Source organism: Hemicordylus capensis, chromosome 9, assembly GCF_027244095.1.
Source record: "Hemicordylus capensis ecotype Gifberg chromosome 9, rHemCap1.1.pri, whole genome shotgun sequence".
Lineage (NCBI taxonomy): Eukaryota > Metazoa > Chordata > Lepidosauria > Squamata > Cordylidae > Hemicordylus > Hemicordylus capensis.
The window spans coordinates 6,232,833-6,252,392 of record NC_069665.1 but is presented as its reverse complement, the minus strand read 5'-3'; the positions used below and the strand labels follow the sequence as shown (position 1 = coordinate 6,252,392).

General features: G+C 45.2%; 1 protein-coding gene across 4 annotated transcripts in view; it reads right to left on the bottom strand.

Annotated features, from left to right (window-relative positions):
• The window catches only part of NUP93 (nucleoporin 93), a 105,481-nt gene that overhangs the window by 72,972 nt on the left and 12,949 nt on the right, over positions 1–19,560 (bottom strand). For all 4 annotated transcript variants that reach the window (XM_053271100.1, XM_053271099.1, XM_053271102.1 and 1 more), the window contains exons 2-3: positions 15,809–16,015; positions 13,517–13,634 (exon numbers count right to left, since the gene is read on the bottom strand). In XM_053271100.1, the coding sequence (XP_053127075.1) occupies positions 13,517–13,634; positions 15,809–15,987 (297 nt within the window). In that variant the 5' untranslated portion in view covers positions 15,988–16,015. The remainder of the gene's footprint in view (positions 1–13,516; positions 13,635–15,808; positions 16,016–19,560) is intronic.

Below are 19,560 nucleotides of genomic sequence, written 5' to 3'. Positions count from 1 at the left end.
TCTCTTAAAGGGCCCTTTCAGCACTGAGTGCAGTACTGTGCAGAGGATAGCACAGTGGGAAACGGCTCTTGCATTGAAGACTGTTTGCAAAAAGTGGCCCTCACTTGAAAAATAGTGAAGATCACCGCTCCAACCATTGAGTCACACTGTTTATCATTAAGAAGCATGAAGCCACCCCTAAGCAAAGCTTACAAGCACCGGCCAACTTGTCAACCCCCCACCTCACCACTGAACTTGTGAGGCACAAGAAGTGCCATCTTTTTCCAGTTTACCGTCTCCCCTCAAAACTGCCCCATACCAAACAAAATGTGCTGTAAACACCACTCTTGTTTGATCAGACATCCTTGATCATCCACAGGGCTTTGGAGAGTGAAAAGCCAAGTTAGCTTGTAGCTTTAATCGTTTTATTTATTTTGACAGTCATGACACAAGCAGGCAAGTGCGGCAGACCCACCAGAAGAAAAGGGCGTAGAACAGTAGGGGAATGTAAATAGGCTGGATTAACTTGTTGGTAACCCCCTCCTGGAAGAAGTCCAACAGTATGCCACTCCCGGAGCTTGGAACAGACTGACAGAATGGCATAGGAGAACTGCAACCGTGAGAGACGCAAGGCGGAAAAGTTACGCCTTGCTGAGGCTGCCATGGCATTCACCAGGACAGCGTTATACCCGTTTTTAATTTGGCAAACTAATTTGTCCCAATTTAAGGCGCTAATGTTTTGCATTTTAGCCCTGTAGTATCAAAACATACCACATTACTGAGGATTAGTAGAGTTTTTGTTACATTCTGAATGGAGTTGCACAAAACAATAGAATCACAGATTAAACTCAGGTTTGTGCACATTAAAAATAAAACTGGCAGAAACATTAATATAGGTGGTCTATAACACATTTCTGAATACAACTATATCTGTGAAAAATCTTACATCATGCCACTTTCAGAGCTATATTTGCAAATGCCTACCAAAAGTGTTCTGTATTCTGCCCTCCCTCTTATTTCCACTGCACTTATAAGATCTTCCTTCATACAATCTGCCTTCCCACTTACTTTCTCCTTTGTCTAAGGGCTCCTTTTTATGCAATAATGGACACCTAAGTTTTTTAAAATATGCATGCTATCCATATGGTATATGAAGGGTATATGTGTGTGGATTTTCTCCTATAACTTTCCCCTGTAAACAGGGACTCAATCCTTGGGCAAAACCCAGGAGGATCTTATTTGATGCTACCATGTCAAGTTAATGCAATAGGCTCCCATCTCCCACATAACAGGAGGCTTACAAGTGGAAGTTGAAAGGGAACTTGACAAAAATGTAAGGCTCATTCTCATTCCGGTCAGCCAATTAAGGTGATGCTATTGATGTGCTTAGAAAACCAAAGAAACTCCATTTTTGCCTAGAAGACCTCATTCTAACTTAAAGTAACCTAGCCCAAACTTAGGGACATCACTGCCTCTCATGATTAGCGTCATTATCTCTCTCTAGCTAAACTGTATCCATGAAGCTTGTTAACACAGCTAAGGTTCCCAGGCTAGAAAACAGGATCTAACCAAATAAGGAGTAATCACCTGATGAACAATGAATCAGGCGTTCACTTGCGTGCTAGATACTTGTACCACCATACTATGTCTAGAGTGTCAGCACCATCTAGATTGTTTGTATAAATGTAAGGTGCACCTGTAACCAAACTGTAATCGGTTTGAGAGCAAGAGCCTACTGATTACCTATTGCTGACTGCAGAAGCAATAAAACATCAATAATTGCCAATCCTTGTTTCTGACTGATTGTTTAAGTGGACCCAGGAACGAGCCCCCTCTACATCAATTTCATACTGTCAACACCCCAAGCATGAGTTTTGTTAACACCACAGGTTATGCTTGGAAATACATTAAAAGAAGGAAAATGAAATTTGACCAGAGGGAGGTCTTTATGCAGTGATCCACAGATCATAAGGATGTTCATGTTTTCTACTTGCCACTTCTTTTCCAACCTGAAGAAGATACATTAAAGAGCTCTCCTTCCCAGTACATGCAGGATAATAAATATTAAAAGAAAATAAACTGCAAGCTTCACCTGCTTTTAAAATTAAACCCACATTAGTGCTCTTGGACAGATGGCCCAGCTTATGTTAGAAACTGCAGCGGTGGAACTTACTGGCCCAAATCCAAAACCTTAATGGACATTCAAGGCACTGAGTGAGGAAACGGCTCTGTATTAGCATCTACAAATAAGTCAACAATCAATGCCTCCCTATTACGGTAAGTTGCAATGCATGCTTTGAAATCTGCTCTCCGATAAAGGCCCAACCTCAACTTCAAACAAAGCAGAATTGAGCAGAACTGAAACGCAACTTTTTTTCACTGCTATCAAAGAGATTTGCCTTTCTAGTCCATACATTGCTTTAACACAGGATAGAAGTTTGTTGTTATCCTATGCCATGCAGCTACCACCAACAGGAGAAAAAAAATAAGAAGGGCAGTATGTTAAATTAGCATGGCAGATTAGCAAGCAGAAAAAGGGGCAGGGGCGAGCCACAACAGAAGGTTTAGTTCAAGCACTGCTTCTCCAGGAAACACCATGCCCCTCAACTCAAGGTGTAAGTCCAACTTTTTAATGCCAACTGCAAATGGGGAAGAGGGACGGTTGGGGGAGAAAATTAGCTCCATCTCCCCTCATACCATTTTGAAAGCATCTGATACTTCCACCCAATAGAGCAGAAGTTCTCCAAGTAGGATCCCCAGATGTTGTTAGACTGCAGCTCCCATCTGGGGAGTTGGGGATGATGGGAGTTGTAGTCTAGCAACATTTGGGGACCCTACTGGAGAACCCCTGCAGTCGAATATTACTGCGAGTCCCATGGATGCCGATGAATGACTAAGAAAAAGTTGGAAATCAAGAAGTCAACATGGAACTTGTTAGAAAGGCACAAAAGCATTAAAACCATTTCACTAGCCCACCTGTGACGGGGCTTGGTAGACTATTAGCCCAGAAGCAAGGCTACCCAGAGCAAGCAAGTACCTTAACTATGGGGATACCTTATGTTCTACAGCAGGGGCGAGCAACCTTGGCTCTCTAGCTGTTGTTTGAACTACAACTCCCAAACATTCAAGCTTCTTTCCTGAATCATGAGAGCCAGAAGCCTCCTCTTTTGCTTGAATGTCTTGTCGTGGTAACTCAGGGTCTTCCAGTTCAATGGCTATAGCCAGATTTTGGGGAAGCCAAACTCTACACACCAGCTAGCATGAATGCAAACATGCAACTTGGTGTAGAAGGAATTAAGGAGAAAGGATGCCACATCTGTTACGCAAACCATGTGTCTTCTTGCAGTGGCAAAAAGCACTACATCTCTATACTGCCGAGGTCTAGTAAGTGGGAATCTCATTATTATTTTACAGAGTGCAGTGGACTTAAGAGCTGTTAAAATGGAACACGCATTACATTGGACATCTTCAACTTACAAGTTATAAATTAGAAATAGAAACAAGCAATGCTCAGGCAGTTTGTCTTCTCATGCTGACCACCTGGCACAGACCCATTGCAAGGAGCTATGGATGCAAGGCTTCAGCCCTTAAGGTTTTATCCATTTGTACCTAATAACTCGAGCATAACGTCCAGAAGCAAGGAAGTAAATGGCTCTGGTCCGGCACGTTCTGCTCTAGCAGGAAATGGCAAGCTCTTATTCTTAGCAAAGGTTTCAACAAGATGAAACCTGAGAAGTATTGCTGAGTGCCTCTGGAAGTGACAGACTGTGTTCTGAACCAAGAACGGCGGCTGAAATATTCATAAAGTGCATTAGTGTGCCCACGTCTGCATTTTGGACAGGCATCAAGCCTATTTCAGAGACCTCAGAAGGATGGCTGTGTTTCTGCAGCACTGAGGTGGGCAATGTCTTCACAAAGAGGAGATACTTGTGCCTCTCCGCACACCCACAGCTATATACCTGAGGCCAGAATGGTGTATGAGAGCCAGCGTGGTGTAGTGGTTAGAGTGCTAGACTAGGACTGGGGAGACCCGAGTTCAAATCCCCATTCAGCCATGAAACTAGCTGGGTGACTCTGGGCCAGTCACTTCTCTCTCAGCCTGACCTACTTCACAGGGTTGTTGTGAAAGAGAAACTCAAGTATGTAGTACACTGCTCTGGGCTCCTTGGAGGAAGAGCAGAATATAAATGTAAATAACAACAACAACAACAACAAAAATAATAAAAAGCAGCTTTACTGGGAACAGCCTATATTCTGCGACGATATCTATAACAATTGACAATAAAATTCAGCCATCCCAGGTCCTTGGGAAGGACTCGATGTCTGGATAAAACAAACCAGTCAATAAGACCTGTCTGACTGTGTAAACAAGAAATAATAATAATAATACCCCTTACCACCAGTAAAGGTAAAGTGTGCCATCGAGTCGGTGTCAACTCCTGGCGCCCACAGAGCCCTGTGGTTGTCTTTGGGAGAATACAGGAGGGGTTTACCATTGCCTCCTCCTGCCCAGTATGAGATGATACCTTTCCGCATCTTCCTGTATCGCTGCTGCCCGATAGTGGTGTTTCCCATAGTCTGGGAAACATACCAGCGGGGATTCGAACCAGCGACCTCTGGCTTGCTAGTCAAATCATTTCCCCGCTGCACCATTAGTAGCAAGCAGGAAAAGCACAGGACATACCTGGGAGAAGCATGCTCCCACAGGCAACTCTATGTTATCAGGCCAATGAGGACAAAATTCAGCATCTCCAAAGATGCCCAGAGCTTAGCCAAGTCTCTCTCCACCCCCACTCGAGGCAAAGATGCAGGGATGTTGGCTGATCTCAATATGCCTCCTCGAGCAGGATCAGTGAGGATGGCGGTGGTGAACATAGGAACATAGGAAGCTGCCATATACTGAGTCAGACCAATGGTCCCTCTAGCTCAGTATTGTCTTCACAGACTGGCAGCTGCTTCTTCAAGCTTGCAGGCAGGAATCTCTCTCAGCCCTCTCTTGGAGATGCTGCCAGGGAGAGAACTTGAAACCTTCAGCTCTTCCCAGAGCGGCTCCATCCCCTGAGGGGAATCTCTTCCAGTGCTCACACATCATGTCTCCCATTCAGATGCAACCAGGGCAGACCCTGCTTAGCTAAGGGGACAAGTCATGCTTGCTGCCACAAGACCAGCTCTCCTCTCCAAAAAGAAAGAAGAAGGTGGTTGTGTGGGAGGGAAGAGCGACATCCTGCGCTGTGCAGATCTCTTCGCTTCTGCCATTTCCACAAGCGGCAGGAGCAGCACGGGACTCAGTCCTGCGGCCGGGCCTAGCCAAGGAGCTGCTCCCACAAGACCGGAAGGTGCTTCCTCACAGATGTGTTGCACCAGCACTGAGCAACCAGAAATACAGAGCCTGTATAACAGGAATCCACACATTTAGGCTGAGCTCACTAGCTGGCCATTATTTGTGGCCACCACCAACCCTCTCTCTTCCCTCAGATCCTTTTCTGGCACATAGTCAGAAGACTTGGGAAAGAAGCGGGTCTCTGTGAAGTGCCCTGGGAGATGGAGATGGTAAGAAACTGTAGGAGCCTCTCCTACTGCTCAGAAAGGATTCCAAATAGAGATAAATTCTTCTCTATAAAATTATAGAGATAAATTCTTCTCCATCTCACAGAACACTAGCACCAGGGGTCATCCCATGAAATTGATTGCCAGGAAATCTAGGACCCAACAGACAGAAGTACTTTTTCACACAATGCATAATCAACTTGTGGAATTCTCTGCCACAAGAGGTGGTGACAGCCAACAACCTGGATGGCTTTAAGAGAGGTTTGGATAACTTCATGGAGGAGAGGTCAATCATCGGCTACTAGTCAGAGGGCTATAAGCCACCTCCAGCCTCAAAGGCAGGATGCCTCTGAGTACCAGTTGCAGGGGAGTAACAGCAGGAGAGAGGGCATGCCCTCAACTCCTGCCTGTGGCTTCCAGCAGCATCTGGTGGGCCACTGTGCGAAACAGGATGCTGAACTAGATGGGCCTCCTTGGGCCTGATCCAGCAGGGCTCTTCTTATGTTCAAATGAGACAGTTGGTGAGGAGATCTGTGTGGTGCTGGGTATCCTGCCCACCAGAGGGCTGGGAGCACTTGCCACTCAACTGGTGAGCTTGCAGGTAGATTTGCAGATGCCTGTTTTATACTGAGCCTTATGACCCTCTCTCTTTCCGTAACTGTTCAGGGCCCAGACCCAGCATGCATTGCCTCAGGAATATGAGATGAAGGAAGAGATGTACTCTCAACCGCCATGTAAGTGCTAGTCACTGCACAGGAACAAAAGCTCCAGCACATTTTGTGAGACTACAGCCCCTGAGAAGCAATGTTGTGTTCTGGATGTGCCAGCACTTTCTCCGGAGCAATCAAAGCTGCAAAGCGGGGAGATGGCTCATCTCAAAACTGGCCCAGATTTCAAAAATGGCACGCTAGCCACCGCTGCCAGTAACAAGGGCTGCACTGCAACATCTCCCTGTGGGGACCGGAAGAAACTCTTGAAAAGCACCAAAACAATATAAAAGAAATAGATGGATAGTACCATCTACTGGACTAACTGCCTTTAAAAGAATAACAATAATCAAGAAGAAAGAAAGAAAAACACACCCGAAAAACGTTTTTGAGTTACAAACCACTCCTTCACATGCAGCATGCTCAAAGTAAACGATGTTCAAGGTGTCTCACATATAGGCAGATGTTAACTTGACTTTAAGTGTTATGCTCTCCCAACTGGAGGCACTTTTCAGTGGGTTCATCCCACTGCATTAGTGTCCTGTTTGAAGAGCTGACACACATAAGCAATGCTGATTTCAGGAGTCCTTCCCACTGAATCAGCACCCCAAGGAAAGATTCATAAGCTTGACTCAACTTAAGTAAGAATGGGGTTTTTTGTGTCTCAGAATGTGGAGATTCTGACTTTTGAGAAGAACCTCATCATTCCTGAGAATATCACAAATTTGTTTGTTTTTTAAATGCTATTTTCCTCCTCAGTTTTCAGCATCATGATAATATACCCTCTGAATAGATGCCATGGGGAGCAAGTGGAAAACTGTTCGATTAAGTCTGACAAGCTCAGTTGCAGCTGATTTTGAGAGACATCCACTAAATTGAGGGAACTGTACAAGATCAAATGTGGAGGTCAGTTAATAGGCAGGTCTGAGTTCCAACCTTCAATTTCCCTGGTTTGAAACTATTTTCGTTTTGGTGCTGATACTGGGCAGCATCCAGACCAGTCAGCCACTAACAGGCACCACTGAAATCAGTGAGACCATTTTGTTAGCTAATCCCTAAATGGAACTTAGTAGGGTAGTGCATGGACCGTTTAGTATATTTCAATCCAAATTCGATACCCACAGCATATGAACGGTTAGTTCAGTGAAGCAGCTCAAAGCGGTTCATGCTCAAACTGCTCTGGTTTGCAGCAGTCCGGTTCATAATCGAACAGCTCGAACCAGCCCGTCTGATTCATGACTGCACATCACTGGTTCTGCACATCACTAGTTCTTAGTCCTGACTAACATAGACTGGATGCTTCCCACAGTTTAGAAGCAAAAGACGGGAGCTCCTGACTATGGCATATCAATAAAAGTAAGCTTGTCATAATTATTTGAGACATTGGTGGAATCCTATTTTCAGAAGAAATGAACGGTGTTTATTGAGCCTCTTAAACTGAGTGTCTCTATAACTTTCACAGATGGCAAGGGCAGAATGGCCTGCAACCTAGAAGTGCTCAGTTGTTTCTCTTTTAAAGGAGAAGAGCATGGATGTGTGGACAGAGAAGCTCACTGGCATTTAATGTTGTCATGAGGGGACCCACTTATTTGAATTTATTTTATGATTTTTATTTCTCTCAGCGTTCCTTTATTTCGCTGCCAGCAAGTCTCTGTATGACTATACAAGATGCACAAGAGCTAAGTGTATAATGGTATTCTGCTAAGGTACCACAGTGATGTAAGTGTTGGGGAACAGACTAAATTACTTACAGATTCTTTGGATTAATAAAACAGAAGTGCATTAAGTATACGTTTTGATGTTAGCTTGGAGCTCTGCTTAGAAAATAGGGTGGTTACAGGACTGTTTTGAAAAGAAGCTTTTCATACACTTCAGGCATATACAACTTTTCTAAGAATCTTTGTTTTTAAACGGTTTCGTTTCACAGCTCACACAGCAAATCCTCTTTAAATGTGTTACATGGACATTACTTTGTTCTCTCCCCCCAGCCCTGGATTTTTCACTAGATTCTACACAGGGCCAGCCCAAGGCTCAGGGGCACCCCACGCAAAGCCCACCCATGCATCCCCCACCACCCCATCACTCGCCCGCCCAACTGGCTACCACCTCCATCGGCTCCAACTGCTGAAAGCCACAACTGAATGCTGCAGAGGTCGTGGGCAGGAGGGTGGGCAGGCGACGGGGAGCACACGCCTTCCTGCCACACTACCACCACCTCCACCCACCATTTTTGCGGCAAGCTATGATGATATCATTATAATGACTCTCTTAGTGTGCGCTTTAACCCCTTCTTACCCAGCTAACAGTCCAAACTCTGAACCAAAAAGATGAGAACAATAATATGTCATATGCAACCTTTGGAAGTTCAAGAGATGATAATGCAATCATGTTGCTTCCTTTTATTTTCTTATTCAATAAAAATATTTTTTTTAAAAACGATGAGAACCACCTTCTTCAATCATCACGGAGTGCTTATCAACGCAAGGAAAATCTCATGGATAAAAATCTAACCACCTCCCAACAGCAGAAAAAGCTATGATGATATCATTATAATGACTCTCTTAGTGTGCACTTTAACCCCTTCTTGCCCAGCTAACAGTCCAAACTCCGAACCAAAAAGATGGGAACCACCTTCTTCAATCATCACGGAGTGCTTATCAGTGCAAGGGAAATCTCATGGATAAAAATCTAACCATCTCCCAACAGCAGAAAGAGAATCGATTTTCCTTTAAGGGGTAATCTCTGGGGCTGGGGGGCTGGAGATCTACTTACAATGCCCCGATGGCAACATACATAGGGTCAGATTGTCACGAAATCAGCAGACAAATTTCCTTTCCGAGATGCATATCCTTACTTTGGGGGATAAAACATCATTATTCAAGACTTGCTTGTCTTGAAATAGGCCCTGGAATACATCATGTGAATTCTGCGGCCAAAATGGCATCCTTACGACAGGATCAAATATCCTGACTGCTGGAAGTCTAATGCTACTAAGAATGGGAGGTTCAAAAGGATCTTGACTTCCCTTGCTGACAACTTCATCTTTCAAAAGGTTGAAGGAACAAGAGAATCAGATACCCTGGCTAGTTTTGTTTTGTTTTTCTGGACAGCCATCCATCAGGGAGGCTGTTGCAGATACCTGCACTGAAGCAGCGGTTGGACTTGAAGACCTCCAAGTTCTCTTCCAACTCTCAAGTTCTACAATTCAGGTAAAACTCTAAACAAGCATTTTTACTACATGTTAATGAAAACCTAGAGCTATGGAGGCAAATATAGAGGTTGCTTCAAGAACTGGACTAGACTTGCAGACTGTCGGTGTCAGGACCTGTCTTTATCCAGACCTAGAATCAGTAAAGGTCTCCTTGGAGGAAAAATACAATCCAACCATTGGCTCCACCATGTACTGGGATAAAGAGGTGTCAGAAGATGTTTTAAAAAAAACAAAACCCCATGACAGAATGAGCAAAGAGACTCACATTGACTTCAAAATACTAAATAGGTCACTTCTGAGCAGCTAAAGAGTGCATGGGCTTGTGCACTTAACCACTGTGAAGCAACTGAGACTGTACAGCTCAAAAGAACAGATTTTACATAGTGCTATTAAGCCAACATCTTGCTGGCAATAATGAAGCCACAGATATCAAAGCAGGAGAGAATGTTGTTTTGCTGTATCACTACATCAACCCCAGTAAACATCTTTCTCTCTCATTATTACAAATGCACTTCACATTTACGGGATGTGTCAGCCTTAATTCCAGGCCGATTAAGCGGGAATTGATCTCAACACAGACTAATATGTGAAACTGAACTGTGATGTCAATGCAAAATGAAACAAATGGTACAAAAGGAAGCGGTACATCAGGAGTTCTCAAACTTGTGTTTGAGAACACAAAGACTACTGTGGCTGGAGATGATGGGAGTTGTAGTCCAACCACATCTAGGGACACAAGTTTGAGAACCCCTGGGTTATAGGAAAGTTACAGCCTTTTCTGGGCTGCTTTACCGTCAATCCAATGTTTGGGTGTGCACCCAAGATGTTTTGAAAGTACTCTTGGAAATGTAAACTATGACAATGACAAATTGTGTTTGCAAGCAGTTGAATTTGCAGTTGTAGCACCGCCAGATCCGTCACTCCACAACACAAGAAAAGGATTTTAGACCCATCGCCACGAGGAGGATGGGGAGCAGTCTTTTAATACAATCAATTTCCAACCCTTTTTTCTGCTGAGTTAGTGCTGCTGCTGGCGGACCTTTCAAGTCCTTTTGGTGTCTTGTGCCCATTTAACCAGACAGAGCAAAAGGACTCTGTTCTGAGCCTTGCAGCTGGGAAAGCAGAAATCACGAACACAAGAGTGGACCTGCAACAAAATGCTGCGGTGTATTCCTAGCGTGTGCGTGTTACCTGAGCCTGCGGCTGAGCCTGGCGGCAATACAAACCTGGTAGCACCCAAGACAGGTGTCCCTACTCTAGCTTGGGTCTTATTTTATGTGCAAACATTTATTTATTTATTCTATCTGTGGACAGTGGGGGAGCACTGTACTGAGGCCCAGTTCCTTTCCACCCAACCCTAAAGCTTCAAGAGTTACTGTTAAGAAGCAGGGCTCTTCAGTTTTGCGTAACTGCTGCTGAGTGGGGGCCATTGAGTTTCAGTATTTCCTTCTATGGAGACTGTGAGACAGCTTCCCCCCTCAGGAGCAAAAGGGGTGACTGTCCTCTTCAAAGGGATTGTCAGTCTTAAGACAGCAAGCATAAATGGTCCCCTTTGCTAAGCAGGACTCACCTTGGTTTGAATTGGATGGATGACTACATGTGAGCACTGCTGCTGTAAGGTATTCGCCTTAGAGGATGAGGCCATAGTTCAGTGGTAGAGCATCTGCTTTGCATGCAGAAGAGCCCAGGCTCAATCCCTGGCAGCATCTCCAGGTAAACTCCTGCCTGAAACCTTGGCGTAGCCGCTGCCGGTCAGTGTAGACAATACTGGCCTAGATGGACCAAGGTCTGACTCGATATAAGGCAGATTTATTTGCATGCAACTGCTGCTAAAAGCAGCAATAATTCTGGAATTTTCAGAATCTTTTACCTTCTTGTCTCCATTTTGTCTTTGTACAAACATTGCCCACTGGTTCTATGCTGCAAAAATAGACAGTTGCAGTGCCTTATTAGCCCACTTCCATACAGGGGACCACTGTTCCCCCTAAGGCGTATGTACAGTATACAGATGGAGAACTGGAACTATACAGTAGTTCCAGTTCTCTATCTCCTTCTGCCCCAGTATCTCAAATACAATACTGTAGGGGTGGAAAAGGTATTGAAAAGAGCAAACAACACGATTAAGGGACTGAACACCTTCCCTGCCAGAAAAGATTAACGTGTTTAGGACTTTTTAGTTTGGAGAGAAACACAGTGTAAAAGAGGAGTAGGAATTACATGATTAAAAATGTATAAAATTACAGGCTGCACAGAGAGAGGGAAGGCTTCTCCCTAGCCTTCTCATAATATGAGGGTCAGCAATGATAGGCACTAGGTCCAGAACAAAGAAACGAAAGCATTTCTTTATACAATGCATAACTAACACAGAACCACAAGATCTAGTGATGGCAACCAGCCTAGATGGCTTTAAAAAACAATTAGTCAAATTCATGGAGGACAGGACCTCTCAGTAAGAACAGGTATTGGTCAAAATAGAACCTCCATGTTCAGATGCAATTGCTCTCTGAATACAATTTAAAAAACAGGGACAGGTCATCACTCCCCTGTTCTCCGCTCTAGGCACCTCCCACAGACAGCTGGCTGCCTGCCGGAGGGGAAAGAACACCAGGCAAAGGGGATCTTGTTTTGAACCAGCAAAAGAATTTCCAAGTTATCAAAACTAAGATCTTAAAAACAAAGAACATATACCCACAAAACACACAAGCACATACAAAGCTTCCCACTCAGATTCCTGTAATTTACTGCAAGATTCCTAGCCAATTACCCTAATGGGAGCCATTTCCGGAGCTATCCTCTTTCTATATCAGCTAGGTTTTATTACTGCTAAATAATTCATATAATTAACCGAGATGCAATTTGGCATGCCTCTCCCCAGTCAGCATTTAAAAGTATGGTTTAACAACACACACACAGATGCAGGACAGAAAGACACCCCACTGGTTAGCAGGAAAGGACCAGGAGGCCGTTGGGCTGAGATCCTGGGCCACCCAAAACTACTGAGCCAATGGTTTATGGGCCTGCATTATCTGTGAGCACTGTTGTTTCTTGCATTTTGATCTCCAGGGAAAATGTAAGTTTACAAGGATGTTCTCACTTCTGTCTTCACCAACCACTGCAATGCAAGATGAGGTGGGAAAGGGGTGAGCAAAACTAAAGGAATATTGTTGTAAACAGGATAAACTGAGCTTATCATACTCAGAATTCAGTACAAGAGAAACTCAAATTCAACACTGAAAATAACATATGAAAACTAATTCAGTGTCTGCACTTGAGGACTTGATTTGCATGAATCAGTCCACAAGCAAATATTTTTTAGAATATTGCAATGTGTGGTTTCCCACCAGAGGTACACGGGATCACAGAATTTTAGGCCCAGAATTTTAGGCTTAGAGGTCTCTGGATCCAACCTCAGCTCAGTGCAGAGATCACATTTGCTCATCACCCGTCGTTTGGCACCTCACTCGTTCAGCTGGGGTTCTCAAACGTTAAAGCTCAGAGATCACAGCTGCACATCCCTTCAGCACCCTAGTCTGTCATTCATCACAAGCAGGAGATTCCAACTCAGTCAAGCTTGCTCGGGGTTAGATTGTTTTGAGAAGCAGCACATGGCCAGAAGCTGCAAGGGAGGGATGCACAGAAGTTCTGCCCTCTGAAAAAATGGGGGCTCTCTCCCTCCAAGACTGGCTTCAATGCTGCACAAAGGAGTTGTGCAGGATTAGGATGATTTAGGCCGATGAAATTCTACTGACTAAAATGAGATCTAAGCAGCTGGGGCACAGAGTTTTGTTTTTTCACCGGTCTCTCCCTCAGAATGTTTCATCCCAATGCACTAAATACGAATGCAGAGTATATACCCTCTCCTTATTTGTTACCAGGTTAGCATCTGTTACCACTTCGCAGCCATCCATTCCAAAAGAAATCTATATCTACACAGGTTCCTTCTAAGGGGCAGACGAGGGAAATGTATACCACGACCAAAGCCATCGTGAGCAGCACAGAAGCTGGGTGCTCTCATGCCTGGGGAAACTGCTACAGTACCTATTGTTGTTCAACTTGGATTGGAGCCTTTTACCTGGATATCTGTATCCTTCACAGGCTCTAGAGGCTCGAAAGTCGTCACGGCACTAAGGCTCTCTAGCCGCTGAGAGATGTGGGATATGTCAAGCCCCCTGGACCCAAGAAGAACTGATCTATAGAGGAAAACAGAAAGGAAGGAGGCTGAAATTACAGATACTTTGCAAGGGACACTAAATCCCGGCAGAGACCTTGGGATTGGTGAACATGTTTAATACCATGCATTATTTTCAAAGTATTATGTCTATCTGAAATAATACGCATGTGTATCATTATTTAATTCAAATGATTTCACTGATGAGCCAACAGTTAAACTCCCTTGGGTTCTGTTTGTGTTTTTTAGAACCTGCACACAACCAGAACTGAAATAAGGTTAAAGGCCACCTCCAGCCTCAAAGGCAGGATGCCTCTGAGTACCAGTTGCAGGGGAGTAACAGCAGGAGGGGGAGGGCATGCCCTCAACTCCTGCCTGTGGCTTCCAGCGGCATCTGGTGGGCCACTTTGCGAAACAGCATGCTGGACTAGATGGGCCTCCTTGAGCCTGGTGCAGCAGGGCTGTTCTGATGTTCTTAAGGTTGGATTTACTTTTGTGTGTGGAAAATCTCTGTCCAAATGGCCCATCCAGGCATCTGGACCACAAGTCAGGAAGCAATTAACTGATCTACTTTGCAAACTCCTTTCATCAAATGCTTGCTAGCCTCCTGGACAAGCAGTCAAGGGCTGGGGGAGGGGGGGGCGGAGACCTGTTTGCTGAGAGCTGATCCAGATGGAAAGTCAAACCGTGGCTGGGAGGGTCAAGAGCAAGCCACAGGCTCACACCCTGCCCCGCCACTCCTCGTTTTCACCTTGACTGCACTTCCATTTTGAGTTGATTACAAATGACAGTTTGCCAAGGTTTCTCTTTGCTACGATGGACGAATTGGCAAGCGACACTTTATGATCACCCTCCAAACCAGAACTGAAAACCCACTTCAATCTGTGATTTCCAATCCTGGTTCACAGAGCAAGCCCAACCCAGAGTTTGCCAGTTTTGATGGAGCAGCAAACTGTGGTTTGTCTCAAACCAAAAATGAAGGGAAGAAACCAACATGCTCACAAGGAGAGGCACAGCTCTTCTTGAAGGCTACTCCTGTCTCACCAAACCATGCTGTGCTGTGAAGACTAAATCGCAATAGCAATAGCACTTACATTTATATACCGCTCTATAGCCGAAGCTCTCTAAGCGGTTTACAATGATTTAGCATATTGCCCCCAACATTCTGGGTACTCATTTTACCGACCTCGGAAGGATGGAAGGCTGAGTCAACCTTGAGCCCCCATGCGTGCAAAAGTCAGTCCCAAGCCTGTGGGAGCCTGAAAATGGACACTGGAGAAAACTACTTAGAGATGGGCATTGTGGGGAGTGAGGAAGAGAGGAAATAGGTTTCTCTTTGTCCCCTTTATAAATAGCAGAACAGAGACAGGGCTGTATGGGATAAACAAAGATGTTTATTAAATAATTCTGCCTCTGAATATCCTAGTCTAGTATAAGTATCTAGGGTCATGGCTCCCCTGGCATCTGGGATTTGTCAAGCTCTGATCTAAGTAATGACAAAACAAATCTATACATAAACATCTGTTCTTATATCTATCTTTTGCTTGGCATTTGCTGTTTAAGAACCAAGGTTTTTTAATCATTTTAAATTGTAGCTGATTTCATACTTAGCGTTTGTTTATTTATTTATTTGTTTGTTTGTTTTACATATTTATTTTACATATTTTTATACCGCCCAAAACTTACGTCTCTGGGCAGTTTACAACAAGGTAAAAACAACATTAAAACATTAGTTAAAAACAAAAACAAGAAATTTAGAACACAACAATTTAAATCTTTTTAAACAATATGCTAAAAGAATATTCTAAAAATATTGCAGAATCTGTTATTAAAGAACATGTTCATTTATTTATTTAAAACCGATAATGTATATTTATGAAAAACAATGTATTGATTTAAACATTGCTTTATAATATATGCCGTTTTGTGTGGTTGTTTGGTTTTAATTCTCTCTCCTCCACCCAGAGAAGAGTTTTTATTTCTGGGAGTTTGTGGCCTTACCGGGCCAAAATGGCCAGGAGAAACAACCCTCAGTTATACCGGATGAGCCTCAAAAACGTTATGCTAATATACCTATGCATGTTTGCTCAGAACTACGTCCCACTGAGCTCAATGGAACTTCCTCTCTAAGAAATGTGACTAGAGTTGCTGTGGTGAACCTACTAATTAGAAACTTCAGGCAATGCAGGTACTTACGCCTTGACATCTGCAGTCTCCTGTGAGGTGCGGGTCAGTGTCCGAGAGCGCAGGCGCTCTCCTGCCTGCTGGATCTCTTGGAGGTTGCGTTCGACATGAGGCAGCTCAGAAATGCCCTCGGTTTCTGCTGCCAGCTGCTCTGCCTGCTGCAAAAGCTCCCCAAACCCTTCTGCATCCATTCTCAAGGCAGGTCACTGTCTGGAATCCCTACAGAAAGAGAGAAAGCAAAAGAAAAGTATTGGTATAATCAACGATGGACTTATTTTAGCCTCTGATTAACATCCGTGAACAGGTCAGAGACTGAAGCAAGCCATGGGCAGCCTTGTGGATAAAAGCAAAATATCTGCCAGCCCACGAGATGTTTCACTTGCCAGCCTGCCCAGGTGTCTGTGTACCTTCACAACACTTGAGAAGTGATGTGGCAAGTCCATTCTCCCAAAGGGACTGTTGCTTAAGCTCGAGCAAAGATTAACTGCAAGGATATGTGAAAGGTGGATATTGTAGGAAAGCTGGGTGGAACATAGGAAGCTGCCTTATCCCGAGCTGCCTTATCACTGGTCCATCTAGCTCCATATTGTCTGCAGACTGGCAGCAGCTTCTCCAAGGTTGCAGGCAGGAGTCTCTCTCAGCCCTATCTGGAGATGATGCCAGGAAAGGAACTTGGAACCTGCTACATGCCAGCAGGCAGGTGCTCTTCCCAGAGCAGCCCCGTCCCCTAAGAGGAATATCTTACAGGGCTCACATGTAGTCTCTCATTCAAAGGCAAACCAAGGCAGAGCCTGCTTAGCAAAGGGGACAATTTATGCTTGCTACCATAAGACCAGCACTCATGACTGGATAGATCATGAGCAGCAAATATAACCTCTGGGATCTCATCAGGTCCTTGGTGGTCTCCATCAGGCCCATAAAATCCCTACAACACACTACACAATTTAATCATTTTGAGGCCAGCAAGCTGGTGCAGGGCAAAATTGCTAATGGGTGGTAGGGTGCAGGGCTCCCCAATCATAGTTAACTCATTTAAGAGGAGGGCTGGGCTGGTGGTAGCAAGCATGACATGTCCCCTTAGCTAAATCCCTGCTAACTGGGCAAAGAGGCACCTTTTACCGAGCAGGGGGAGAGTAACTGGCTCTATCCACCCCCAGCACAGCATTCCTCCAGTGACTGTTGCTGGTGTCTGTCTTATGTTTCTTTTTAGATGGTGAGCCCTTTCAGGGGACAGGGAGCCATCTTATGCATTTATTATTTCTCTGGGTAAACCTCCCTGAGCCATTTTTGGAAGGGCGGTATAGAAATCGAATTATTATTATTAATAATAATCAATCATCATCATCATCTGTAAGAGATTCCCCTCAGGGGATGGAGCCACTCTGGGAAGAACAGTAGAAGGTTCCGAGTTCCCTCCCTGGCAGCATCTCCAAGGTAGGGCTGAGAGAGATTCCTGCCTGCAACCTTGGAGAAGCCGCTGCCAGTCTGTGAAGACAATACTGAGCTAGATAGACCAATGGTCTGACTCAGTATATGGCAGCTTCCTATGTTCCTCACTCTTTAACCCAGATCATTCATGGTCATGAATGTGCCATGAGAACGCAGCCTTAGACAGTGTACATGTTTCTAATCTACTGTTCTCTACTTCAAGCCTTCAGGAAAGGGGAAAGGCTAGAAATCACACAGGAGGCGTGTGCCCCAGACTTACATCTGAACGTCCAAACTCCATCTAACAGCTCGGTCCGAGTAACACCGGAAGCCTTCATGGATTTTTGAGGGAAGTTCTATGAGCAGGGGCTGGCAGCAACCCAGTGTCTCAGTGGCAGTTTTCTTCCAGAAAATCCACAAGGGGCTTCCATTGTGACATTAACGCTTTTCACATGTATTCCCGCGTAGGAGTAATTCCAAAGGACTCTCAGGGAAGAATCAGTTATGCCAAAAGCGGCTGCAATCTGTTAAGTGCTGTAAAAGCTGGAATGGAGATGCCTTGTCTTCCGAGGGCCAGCCCTCCTCTGCAGGCAGGCATCTCACTTCCATCCGCGGCACTGGTCTGCCTTGGATATCGCTGACCTATACCTTTGCTTCCCTGGCTGTACTGAAGCTGAGCAGCTCGGGACTGCAAGTACCTGGATGGGAGATGGCCTGTAAAGCCAACATTTGCTACCTTAGGCACACAGGAAGCTGCCACATACTGAGTCAGACCATCGTTCCATCTAGCTCAGTATTTTCTACCCAGACTGGCAGCAGCTTCTCCAAGGTTGCAGGCAGGACTCTCTCTCAGCCCTATCTTGGAGATGGTGTAGTGGTTAGAGTGCTGGACTAGGACCGGGGAGACCCGAGTTCAAATCCCCATTCAGCCATAAAACTAGCTGGGTGACTCTGGGCCAGTCACTTCTCTCTCAGCCCAACCTACTTCACAGGGTTGTTGTGAAAGAGAAACTCAAGTATGTAGTACACCGCTCTGGGCTCCTTGGAGGAAGAGCGGGCTATAAATGTAATAATAATAATAAAATAATAATAATAATAATGCTGCCAGGGAGGGAACTTGGAACCTTCTGCTTGCAAGCATGCAGATGCTTATCCCAGAGCTCACATGTAATCACATGCATCCATATTTATTTATTTATCTATCTATATGACCCGGCAACCCCTGCCTTGATGCAGCCGCAAACAATGAAAATGTAGGGGTGGGGTTTCTACGCACAACCTAGCGGACCCATGGCTTGGCTTTCACTGCCATCTCCGCCGCCAGCGCCCCAACGTTGCCCGTCCTCTCCACAGCCATGGGGCAGCTTATAGGGGGAACTGGGGCAGGGGGGCGAGCACGAGGAGTAGGGAAGGCTGAGCAGCGAGCGGAAGCGGAGAAAAGGCTGAGCAAAGACTCGGGGGGAGGGGAGCGGGGGGGAGGCCGAGTGAGGGGACCTTCCATCGCCCTGCCAAGTCTCTGGGGTGGGGAAGGCCGAGTGCGCTAGCGCACAGATGCTCTGTGCAGGTTCAGCTAGTATCTATGTAAACCCCTTCAGGAACTTTTGTTGAAAAGCAGTATGAAAATATTCATTGTAGTCGTAGTCTCCCATCTAAATGCAAACCAAGGCAGACACTGCTTAGCAAAGGAGACAATTCATGCTTGCTATCACAAGACCAGCTCTCCTTTCTTGAGATCCACGATGGAAGACAGATATAAATGTAGTACAGAAATATGCCTTGTTCTAGGCAGGTTCTGCCTGCCACATTCTTGTGAACACAGGGACAGCGGTATTCTTCCTATCTGTGCCCTGCGTTTGAGGGGCCTGTACTCAGGTTCACTTTTTAAATGAATGCAGGTACAGTCGTTCACACAAAAACAGGTAAGAGTGTGCAGACATCTGGACACCCATACAACATGCTGTCTGAACAAAGCTTCTAATTTATAAAAATCAATTCAACCCAGGCCCCAAGATTCCATCACATTCTCATGTGACCAAGGAGCTGGGGTCATTGGGGCTACCCAGGGATTCTCAAAACTGGGTCCCCAGATGTTCTTGGACTACAACTCCCATCATTCCCAGCCACAGTGGCCAAATGATGGAAGTAGTTTAAGAACCCCTGTGCTACAGACAGAAGAGCAGGCCCCCCTGGCTGGAGTCAGCCGAGACAGAGAGGACCTCCTTACTTTCTCCCATCCTGCCAATCAGTCCTATGGGTGACAGTAACAGTTATGCATGCAATAAATGGAAGGCTACCACACTGCATCCTTTACACTGGGTGGCCCAGTCTCCGGCAAG